Source organism: Nilaparvata lugens, chromosome 1, assembly GCF_014356525.2.
Source record: "Nilaparvata lugens isolate BPH chromosome 1, ASM1435652v1, whole genome shotgun sequence".
Classification (NCBI taxonomy): domain Eukaryota; kingdom Metazoa; phylum Arthropoda; class Insecta; order Hemiptera; family Delphacidae; genus Nilaparvata; species Nilaparvata lugens.
In genome coordinates, this window is record NC_052504.1 from 89,320,985 (window position 1) to 89,333,570 (window position 12,586).

The 12,586-nt window shown below is 36.3% G+C and overlaps 1 protein-coding gene across 9 annotated transcripts in view; it reads right to left on the reverse strand.

Moving 5' to 3' along the window:
• LOC111054660 (tyrosine-protein kinase Drl) overlaps nucleotides 1–12,586 on the reverse strand; it is a 189,674-nt gene that overhangs the window by 41,014 nt on the left and 136,074 nt on the right. For all 9 annotated transcript variants that reach the window (XM_022341727.2, XM_022341726.2, XM_022341725.2 and 6 more), the window contains one exon: nucleotides 7,522–7,750. In XM_022341727.2, the coding sequence (XP_022197419.2) occupies nucleotides 7,522–7,750 (229 nt within the window). The remainder of the gene's footprint in view (nucleotides 1–7,521; nucleotides 7,751–12,586) is intronic.

Consider the following 12,586-nt stretch of genomic DNA (forward strand, 5'->3'; position numbering starts at 1 on the left):
ATTATTATTCAAAAAGTCTAAATCTTGAATGAAACTAGAAATTTTTAAGCTAAAAACTTCACACTTTACGAAAAACCACAGCTATTAGACTCTATTAGGGTTGAATCATTCTGGGTATTACAGTGAAGGAGATCCTGGAACTATCCTCACGTTTTCTCTTAATTCTTTACTGCTATACAAAATAAGAACTTTCATATCAAACATGCTATTGATAGCACATCAACCAATCTCCCTCTTTAATCAACTTCAAAACATGTTGAACTTTGTTCAATCTTCACAAGATCAACAAATATAAGATTTGCTCAAATTTTCCTCAAAATCAAACAGTTCAACTCGGCATGATGAAGACTAATCGAGCACACCGACTGTTCAAACATGATTTGATTGCGGGAAGAAAATTCAATTTTGAAAAATGGGCCAGTGCTTGGGAGATTTTCAATGTGAAAGTCGTTTTCAATGGGCCACAGTTCTTATTTCTAAGGACGGAAGTTGGACAAACAACTGGGCCATGTTTGATCAGTCACCGTTGCAACGGTAGTCGTGGTGACGGTGGTGTAAATTGGATTTTCCCTGACCGTTTCTTCCAGTCCGACATTATTCTTTCCATCTCACAGCTCCTATTCAACTCTTTCTCACTTTACACATTCAATCTCTCTCTTCTTCTCATCCCCTGGCTACACCATCTCATTCAGTTCCTTCTTCATCTCCTACTCCGCTGTCTCCTCCTTATCCTAATCCACTCCTCCTCATCCCAATCCACTCCTCCTTATCCTGATCCACTCCTCCTCATCCTAATCCACTCCTCCTTATCCTAATCCACTCCTCCTTATCCTAATCCACTCCTCCTTATCCTAATCCACTCCTCCTTATCCTAATCCACTTCCTCTTCCTCATTCTCTTCCTCCTGCTCACGTTCCTACTCCATTTCTTTCCCCTCCTCCCTCTTCTTCGTATCGTCCTCCTTCCCTTCCCCCTTCCTACTCCTTCTTCTTCTTGTTTACCTCCGTATCCTCCTCCTCCTCTTCTCCTAGTCCTCCTTATCCTAATCCACTTTCTCTTCCTCATTCTCCTACTCCATTTCTTTCTCTTCCTCCCTCTTCTTCGTATCATTCTCCTTCCTTTCCTACTCCTTCTTCTTCTTGTTTACCTCCGTATCCTACTCCTCCTTCTTTCACACCTCCTTTTCATCCTACTCTTTTTCTTCATTGCCCTTATCCTAATTCTTTGGTAGAGAGTTAGTGGGGAGGATATTTTTAATATTCTTTCCAAAGAATGGACATTGATTTGTCCAAAGCTCCGCCAATTTATGTAGATGCATAACAATATAATTATCTATAGTTATTATATTACAAATTACTTTTTCATATCATATACAGTTCAATAATTATTTTCTCAGTCTATATTATGTAAATTCATCTATAATTCTGCTGTATTGTAAGCTATTGTATATAAGTGTATAAGCCAGTATATATTGTAATCTACATAAATAAAGTACTCAATTAATCAATCAATTCACTTTCTCTTCCTCATTCTCCTCCTCCTGTTATGTTCTTACTCCATTTCTCTCTCTCCTCCTCCCTCTTCTTCGTATCGTCCTCCTTCCCTTTCTGTGACTTCTTCTTCTCGTTTACCTCCGTATACTGCTCCTCCTTCTACTTGACCTCCTTATCCTAATCCACACCCTCTTCCTCATTCGCCTCCTCCTGCTCACGTTCCTATTCCATTTCTTTCTCCTCATTTTTCTTCGTATCGTTCTCATTCCTTTCCTACTCCTTCTTCTTCTCGTTTACCTCCGTATACTGCTCCTCCTTCTCCTAGTCCTCCTTATCCTAATCCACACCCTCTTCCTCATTCGCCTCCTCCTGCTCACGTTCCTATTCCATTCTATCTCCTCCTCATTCTTCTTCGTATCGTTCTCCTTCCTTTCCCACTCCTTCTTCTTCTTGTTTACCTCCATACCCTCCTCCTTCTTCTCCTAGTCCTCCTCTATCATCCTATTCTTTTTTTTTGTTCTCCTTCACCACAGTAACCTACCCTTCTCCCCCTACTTCTTCTTTCTCTACTAATCCTCCAGCACCCCTCCTTTTCGTCATCATTCATCCTCCTTCTCCTCCATCTCCTCCTTCTCCTCCATCTCCTCCTTCTCCTCCTTCTACTCCTTCTCCTCCATCACTCCCTCTTCTTCCTCCACTCTCCCTCTTCTTCCTCATTTTCCTTCCCCCCTCCTCCTCTTCCTCCATCCTACTTCCTCCCTTCTTCCTTCTCATCCTTCTTCTTCCACCTACTTCTCCTCGTCCCGCTACCATTCCTCCTATTACCCACTTCACTCATTCCTTCTTCCATTACTACACATTCTCTCATTCTTACTTCCATTCATCCTTCTATTCAGCCTCCTTCTCCTCCGTATCTTTCTCCGCCTTCTGTCCCATCTTCTCATTCTCCTTCTTCTAGCTCCTCCTCCTACTCCTCCTCCTCCTCCGTCACCATATCCTGTTCTCCTGATCCCCCCGCTCACACTCATTCCTGCTCTTCCTGCTCTTCCCCCATTTCTTCTCCTATTGCCACACATTCTCCTATTCCTTCTTGTCATTCTCTCACTTCATCTCATCTTCTTCCTTATCTACCTTTCTCTCCTACTCCCCTCCGCCACCTTTTCCATCTCTAACTCCTTCTGCTTCTTCCAATTCACCCCTTCCTTTTCCACCTTTTCCACTCCTTTCATTCATTCTTTTTCACCCCTCCTCCTCTAACCACTACTCCAACCTTCACCCCCTCCACATTCTCCATCTCATCTTACCTCTCTTCCCCACCTACTCCTAATCCTCATTCCTCTTCTAAACTTTAACATTCTTTTCCATGCCCTTTTTGTCATTTCAGACTTTATTACTTGAACAAAACCAACACCGACTGTGAAACACGTCGACTAACTTCCTGCCGCCGACATTCTCTGTTTCTAATATCCACAATCTTCACTCTCCGTGGCACCGAAATGCGTTCTAAAACTTAAAAACCTCCATAAAACATCTTGTTGATTTCATTGAAATATTCATTCTTTATTCTCAATTAGATGGAAGGTAGACGTTAAACGGGTTATAAAGTGTGTTTACACATTCAGTATGCTCCGAAATGCGATTTTTCTTTTTTCATTTCTCATGTAAGAAAACTCATTTCCTCATGAAGATAAAAACCAAGATTTTTTCAAGTATGATTCATTTTTATACTCCTAATTCTTGAGGTGTGAATTTCTCAACGAATCTATTACAAAAACAAATCTTATGACAGTTCTCCCCTCAGAATACAATACAATACAAATAAATTTTATTTCCATTAATATACAAATAAACAATCTAATCAATAAAATGTACATAATATTTAAAAATACAATATATGACATTTACTACAAATATAAATAAATTGCATTTTTTCGGAAATTAACCTACTCAACTATGGGAAACCCATGTTCTAGAGCAGGTGAAGTAGTAATACAATTAAATTTAGAGTGGGGGTGCAAATACATTGGGTAAGTGAGCTCACATATTGTTCGAAATTATGTTTTCCTACAGATACCTTGAAAAGTGACCATTTCTGCACTGATTGCAGGCCGCAAAGAATCACTTTTCCGCACTAGTGCGCAATGTGAGTACTTTGCGTACTCCAGATTTGCAGCATGACAACGCAAAATAGTTAGTATGGTTATATGGAGCACCAGTGCAGGAAAATCAAAATTTAGTTGGTAATACTCATAGTGAGACCCACGTTATAATGGCAGTGGAGAACAGCGTTGCCTTGCCATTATGTGCCTTGATTATAGTCATTTCAATGCTTACATAAGATAAACCCCCTTAAGACAGTCAGATAAATTTTCAATTGAATTACTAATCATTATAATTCAATATTAAATAAATTAAGGTTTTTATTAATAATAAAATTACACAGAAAAACACTTGATGAATTTCAGGGAATTTTACCAATAATTACCCACTTTTCATATTCAATGGTGACTGTAGGAAAAATTTAATGTGAAATACATGAGCAAAGTTCGTTTGCTGCACTCAAGAAACCATCATTCCGCACTCGCCTACGGCTCGTGCGTAAACGTTTCTTTCGGTGCAGCAAACTGTCACTTTGCGCACTAGTTGCACAAATAATTATTCCCATATTATGTCTTCCAGTTGTTGTGATCCAGTTTTTAACGGCGCATTTGAATTTTCTTGAGTTTTCTATTATCTTGATGTGTACAGGAAGTAAATTGTGAAGTTTTGGTGCTAGAATATTGTCGGTTATTCAAAAATATGTCTGAGCATACAAGTCACACAAAAATAAGTGGTTATTTAAAAATATTTCTTCATAATGGTCAACGCAAATGGCTCAGTGGTCAATTCTATGGATATGATGAAATCTTAAAATGGAAGATTCGACGAGAATCTCCTTCTAATTTAACTGTATAGGTGAATGAAGCTACAAGCAATAAAAACCCCTCTCCAACATATTAATTTATTTATAATTTTTACAAAGTAGCACTGATTGGGAGAGAAAAACTAAGGATACTCCTTGTACTATTTCTCTCCCACATTTAACATTACATTTTAAAAGTCCGAAATAGGGTTATGGTTTCACATTTCTAAAATTTGGTCTATTTTCACTAAAAAACAACGAAAACTAAGAATTTCAAATTTTGATGGTTAAAAACAGAATAAAAAACAAAAATATCACACTAAAATCACCATTAATTGTAACATTTTTGCGTAATTTGACAAAATTTAGAGCCAGAAAAACACACTCACTATTCAGAACAGCTGTTTCTTATATATATATATAATAATTTGTAAACTCTGATAATCATTTGTAATTAGAAAGACAATTATTTTTTATCAAATTTATTCGAAAACAAACTCATTCTTCTTCCAAAACGTCAATTTGGTATAATTTCTTGATTTCTCCTTCTTCTTTATGTGCCGTCTCCTTTAAGAAGGCTATCAACATGGCAATTTTGATTTTTGAGGCAACCGCCCTGAAAAGATCAATGGAACTACTGTTGTACCACTGTCTCAAGTTATTTAACCAGGAGATCCGTCTTCTTCCTATACTTCTTTTGCCTTGTATCTTTCCTTGTATGATGTTTTGCAAAAGTGTATATCTCTCTCCTCTCATTACATGACCCAGGTATTGCAGTTTCCTGATTTTGATGGTGATCATGATTTCTCTGTCCTTTCCCATTCTTCTTAATACTTCCTTGTTGGTTGTTCTGTCAGTCCAGCTTATTCTGAGAATTCTTCTATAAGCCCACATCTCAAATGCTTCTAGCCGGTCGGTGTCGTTCTTTTTAAGAGTCCAGGCTTCCATTCCATATAATAGAACTGGAAATACGTAGCCTTTAAGCATTCTTAATTTGAGATGCAGGCTAAGATCAGTACTACTCAGTAAGCTCCTCATTTTATTAAAAGTAGCTCTAGCCTGTCCAATTCTTGATTTTATTTCTTCGGAGTAGTCATTGTTGTCAGTGACAATTGTTCCCAAGTATTTATATTTGCAGACCTTCTCCACTAGCTCGCCTCCAATCCATAGTGTTCCTGGTTGTTGTCGGTGTTTAGTGATTTCACGTTATTATAAAGCCAGTTACACACACATACATTTTTGGACGTTCGATTTTTTGCCGTCCTTGTGAAATCTACCAGATCAAACAAAACTTGGCCATGCACACAAACATACATGTTCATCATGCATGTTTTGTCATCAGCGAGAGGCTTCCAGCATAAAATGAACAATAAATAACAATAATTGGACCACTGGAAAATTATAAATTACAATGATGGAGGTTCAACCTCAAGAAATCTGAGATGCAAAAATTTTACTTGGAAAAAATTTTGCTCGAAGCCTTTCGCTGTGATCACAGCTGTGATGACACAACAATGAATGTCAACTGTGTATCATGTCAACTGTGTATCATGTCAACTGTGTATCATGTCAACTGTGTATCATGTCAACTGTGTATCATGTCAACTGTGTATCATGTCAACTGTGTATCATGTCAACTGTGTATCATGTCAATTGTGTATCATGTCAACTGTGTATCATGTCAACTGTGTATCATGTCAACTGTATTTCATGCATGTTCATGCATGTGTGTATCATGCATGTTTTACCGTTAGTGGCCAGCCCTCTAGCTACACACACATCGATTTTGGACGTACAATTTTCTATTATTACAATATCTATTATTAGTACATTTCTATCAGATTAAAGAGATGATGTCAAACAAGCTCCGTTCAATCTGATAGAAATCATGAAGACGGCAAAAAATCGTGTGTATGACTGTAAAAATCTCGATGTATGTATGACTGGCTTTAGAATTAATGGAGACTGCAAAAAATCGTTCGTAACTGGCTTATGACTCTTAAAGCCAATTAATTGATCGATTACACACTGGCTTATGACCCTTAAAGCCAATTAATTGATCCATTAAGGGCCTTTTGCACAGTGTAAGTTTAAGCTAAAGCTTAAACCAAATCTGGATTTTTTTTGGTTTAAACTGAAATTCCGTTTGCGCAGTATCAGTTCAAACTCTGTATTGAGTTTAAACTCTGGGAAAGTTTAAACCTCCAAAACAGGAGGTTTAAACCAAATAATTTGGATTAACTAGACATCTGTAGATGGGGAAACAGCTAATAGTAAATTATTTTTCTACGTTTGTTTTTAATGCTTCTGTAGACGATAATAATTATTTAGGTTATAGTGAATCATTATTGATAGAACTGACAGAAATTGATAGAAATTTCTAATGCGATTGATATTGATGACTGCGAAGAAATTTTGTAACTGAGAAAAATTGGGCAAAAAACAAATCATTTAAATTTCTGGGATGATAATGATATTTTCTAAGTTTTGCTTGAGTAAAGAAAGTGTCAATTTAGCATTTGATTGAATAAGCCACTTGATAGGAAATAAAATAATTTTTATTAGTGATTTTTCATTGGAAAACATGTTTTTAATAACACAAAACTGAGATATTTTGCTTTCGAGAGATTTCTAATAAACTAGGAAGACCTTAGTAGATTTAAGTAGATTTTCATAACAAAATAAGGTTTTTATCTTACATTCTAGATTATATTTTTTGGTGCCAATTAAATATAAGTTTGTTTCTAATAGTAATATAGCATTTCATCATTTTTTGAAGAATTTCTTGATCGCTTTTCACTTTTATTACCGTACAGCTTACAGCTCTGTGGATTTTGAACCGGGAAATAGTAGCTACATAACCTCAATTTACTGATGGTTTGTAAACAAATAGTAAATTTCCTGTAAAAATTACCCTTCCTGATATTATAAACGATGACATTCTATTACCAACTTAACGCTAAACTAGTTCAACTTAAACTGGATTAGTAAATGCACTGAGAAAACCGATTCAAGTTTAAACTTAAACTCGATTAACTTAATCGAGTTTAGCAATATATACTGTGCAAACGGCCCTAAGTGATGTGATAAATAATAAGAGCCAACAAGTGGATTGCTGTAGCTTACCTGTGGCAGTTGTGTGAGCTGGGCTGACGCGTAGTAGGGCACACGTGGCTTGGCGTAGATGTGATGCATGGTGCGTCCGCGTGTGTCGGTGGTGACGCAGGATGTGGCGTAGGGCGACGGCGACGACTTCCTGAGGCTTGCGATTGTCGCGTAGCTGCCACTCGCCACCGAATTCATCCGGATGAACACGTTCGGATTGCCCGCGTACGCGCCACTTGTGTAGCTCGTGCTGCAACAACCGTCAACTTATAGCTTAGAGAAACGTTAGCGTTAGTCTAGCTACATACACATCGATTTTTGTCGTCCTTATAAATTCTATTGGATTAAACAGATGATTTCAAACAGATGATGTTTGTCAAGTTCGGTTTAATCTGATAGAATTCATATGGACGGCAAAATATCGTACGAAGAAAAATCGATGTGTGTGTGAAGGGCTTAAGTGTATCAGTTTGTCTCTGTTTATAGATTGTATAAAATAATAACTGAATTGCCTTAAAGGGCGGAGTTAGGACTGTAGGTCCTCTCTGCCACACAACCGTTAGTAGTTCGCAAGATTACAATAATATATTTCTCATCATTGTTTCAAATACATCATATCATCTCACTTGAAGGATTCTTGAGGTAAATTAATCAACCTCATAAAAAAGTCGACACTTGGAGAAAATATCGCGTTGCCAAATTGTGCGAGACTCCAATCATTTCATGCAAGCTCATATGATTGGAATAGAAAGAAAAATGAAAATCAAAAATTTTAGTACCCTTTTTGAAATATTTAATCACAACATTGATGCCATTTTCAAGTGAAATTTTCATCACTTGAAAATGGCATCAATGTCCGAAACATGTTGTGAGTAAATATTTCCAAAATCGTACTAAGATTTTTGATTTTCATTTTTCTTTCTATTTCTATAAAAGTAGCCCTATACAGAAAAGATATCATATGATTGGATATATTCGAATTGACAAATCTGCATTGACTGTGTTATCGGATTGAATAGCCTACATCCTGTCATATGAGATTGCATGGAAAGACTGGAATTTCCCTCAATTTGAAAACACTGATATTTTTTCCAAATGTCGACTTTTTTTACAGACTACATAGTATGAGATTAATTATTTTACTTCAAGTAAGTAGCCTCAAATATCCTCCTAGTGAGATGATATGATGTATTTGAAACAATGGTAAGGAATATATTACTGTAATCTTGCAAGAATTACAAAGCTGAAATTCTACAAGATCATGGCTATACCAGTGTTGACTTATGAAAGCAAATCATGGGTCCTAGGTAGAAAAGAAATCAGCAGAATCAAAGCGGCTGAGATGCGCTTTCTGAGGAGTGTGAAGGGATAAAGTTCAATTTTAATTATATTTTTTATAAATTTTAAAATTCCAAGGCTATTTTAAAGACCGGGACAGGCAATCCTACCTATACCGTGGAAATCAGAAGAAGAATCTTGCGACAAAGAAGCGATTGAAGCATAATGCGATGTCATTCATTTTTTATAAGATATTGTAATAATTTATTGTGAAATAAAAAATGAGCTCAGTATATTATAATCATTCTAATCTAGACGTATCAATGCAAATAGTGATAAATTGCAAATAATATCAAGCTCGCTTACTAAAAATTTGGTTGAAAATACTGTAATATAATACGTGGACGGTGATGAAAGCTTTTTGGAATCACTTTTTTTGAGGCGATCTAATCGTTTAATCCTGCAGACAAGTGGAGAGACACGTTCTCAACCATCTCACTCTATAGCATTTGTTATTGCGTTCGATAATCCACTGTAAATTTTTGCCATAAAATTAGTTTTTAGGATTTTTCAAAGCGTCAAATTTAATCAGAGAACGCAATTCATGAGGGAGTACTTAATTTAAAACTCTCATTCACAATATGATAAGCTACAGTCGTTCGGAAATTGCAAAGATTGGATAAAGATTATAATCAGGAAGCAGTTCCTCACTTTTGAAGTCTTTCAAAGTAGGTTGAAATCAGATAATCTCTTAGAGGAAAGGAAAGTAGGAAATCGACGTTTAAGTGATTTAGAGAGGATGAAAGACTGTCGGAATGAAAGCGACGTCGGAATTCGTAATGGGAAGAACAGAATTGGAATAATAACTGGCATAGTTCGTCTTTGTAGGCATCTTAGTAAGGAACTTTTTCCAGTTTCAAATGCTCATTATTAGTTATTGTTATTGAATTAATACTGGATCTGGAATAGGTCATTGCTCACTTCAAGGAAAGATGACTGAAATCAATTTGAAAGTAATTTATCCACAGGAATTCTAACGAGTGCATCGATCCGAATTCAATAAGTCAGGGGTTTTTTTTCTTGAGAGAATGATTGTTGAATGAAAAAGACTAAGAAATTGTCAAAAAACCACTGATTTATTGATAATTAGAAAGACCGGTTTCGGTTATTACACCATTGTCAATCTCAAAAAAAAAAAAAAAAATGATTGTTCCACTTTGCCGTATAATCAAGAACCTCAATGTATGGAAAAATATCTTCAACCTACAGAATAGACTGAATTTTCACAACTACAAATACTGACTTCTCTCTCGAGAAAGTGGAGTATTTTCAATCCATCCAAGTTCATAAGAAACATATTACCTGAAAGAAACAAACTAAGCGAAGCGTTTCTTTTGTTCATGATATTACTCGAGTCACAAGAAATCAATTGGATCAATATCATAGCTTCAATATTCATATATGGGAACTGAAAATAACTTGATTCTGATATTCTGGTGGCTATGAAGACTTGAGTATCATTACTTCCGAAAAGTTCCATTTCAAAGATCATTCTCTTTCATAAATTTATTTTTTGTCATTATCTATCGGTTCTTCCAATTGGAACCTATAATGACAATAAGTCAATACTAATTTTCACAAATGACATCGTTATTTTGGTGATTCTAAGATTGCTAGACTATTGCATTCTTTATCAATAGTGTTCTAGTCTAGAATAGTCTAGATAAGTAGAAACCCACTACTTTTCTACTCTTCCCATACTATGCAGTAAAATGGAAAAAGAAACACATTCCAATACCGTTGGTGATAATAAGATAATGTTGAACGATAAGACACAATAATTATTGAGAATACACAATAGAGAATAGATGTCAGTTGAAAGTTTAAGATTAACATGAATAATAAGAGGAGAAGCGATTGTAAATTTGCAATAAATTACAATTATTTTTGAAGTATCAAAATGTATAAATTTTCACAAAACAAGTATTGAGTTATCAACAATATTGAAACCGGAAGTTGAGCTAAAGTGTATATCACTCTCCACCAAACACAAACATGGAGTTGTTAACAATTGAAACCGGAAGTTTTTATTGTTCCACAGTGATACGAAATTGTTGTTGTAGTAAATCCTGCCTGTCAAACGGAGCGTGAAGACTGCAGCAATATAAGCGCGCTGTAATTGAATTATTCTCACGCACGACATCTATGTTTGACTAATGGAATTATTCATACTTGAAGCGAATCGCTGTTGTTTACTGAGTGCAGTATACGGCAAAACGACAACACTCGGTAGTGAGCAAACTGTATAATTACAGGCGCGATAAAACTGTATCCGGCGATAAAACTGTGTACAATCGGTCCGGGTGGTTGGGGGTTGCACCATCCCCTTTGTACAACTTTGAACCCAGTAGCGACTAAAATGTGGCCATGTGTAGACGCTAACAACTCACTTTGCTGTTTAATGGTTTTGTACACTTTGTGGCTCCGCCGGTCGCACTTTTGATCCCCCGATATTTATTCGCAGCACGTCGCCGCGACGCCGAAGGGCGTCTGTGCATAATAACTACGTTCTGGGAACGATTTTGCTCGACTGGCGCTCTGTATTCAGCCGAATGAGAACATTCATGACATTTTCATATCTGCATGTTGTGTGTGAACTGTGGCGCCTCCGATGATGACGTCACAAAAGAAAATGGCGCCAAGTGTGAAGATGCCACTAGGACACGAGTTGTATTGTGAATATGAATACGCACTTCTCAGAACCCATACACAGTTATTTGTTATTTACCACTTGAATGAGAACGTTCCTTGCATGAGGAAACTTGGGATGGAAAATTGTGTAGTGCATCTCAATGACACATTCAGATGTTTCATTAATGCTTCATGATAATCACTGCATTTATTATCATAAACGACTTTAATTTGAAGATTTGAGATGTGACTTGTATTGTAAATATGAATATTCACTACTTATCCAGTTATAATTTCTCCACAATCATTTTTTTTTTTGTTATTCACGACTTGAATGTTTACGTTCTTTCCAAGATCTTCTTCTTCTTCTTCTTTCCAGGATTAGGCGTACACACCTGTTCCGGTTTCAAAGGATATAACTATTTATCTTACCATCTTTTTAGAGGTCTGCCAATATCCCTTCTACCATAGGGACAATAATTCATGACAGCCTTTGGTATCCTAGTATCTGGCATTCGTTCTACATGGTTTTTCCAGTTCAATCTGTTTATTTCAAGTTGTGCAGCTAATGATTATATTCCTAACTCATTTCTAATGTCATCATTGCGGAATCTGTCTAACTTTGTGCAACCTTTCACACTTCGAAGAAAATCTTTCCAAGATGAAACTATTAATGGGAAATATGTCTACTAAAGACTTTATAACTGCTTCAACGGTTAATTACTCATGATTTGAATGTGGGCGTTGAATTGAAACTTCTAGTGAAAGATGGATGAATTTCTTTGATGACACGACAGCACAATCATTTATTTATTAGTAGCATATTCTTACCATTCTTCTAGCATTGTTTATCATTTGATAAATAAATTCAATTGAATGACTTCAATGGAATTGGCATCGTCTGCTCTCTGCTGAGAGTCTCCGAGTGTGTATGGAAGTGCATATTGCATCGTATTAGTGGGAACTAAACTTAAGGCTAGCTACACACACATCGAATTTTGCTCGTACGTTTTTTGCCGTCCTTATAAATTCCATTATACTAAACAGATGATGTTTGTCAAGTTCCGCTTAATCTGATAGAGTTTATAAGGACGGCAAAATATAGTACGAACAAAAA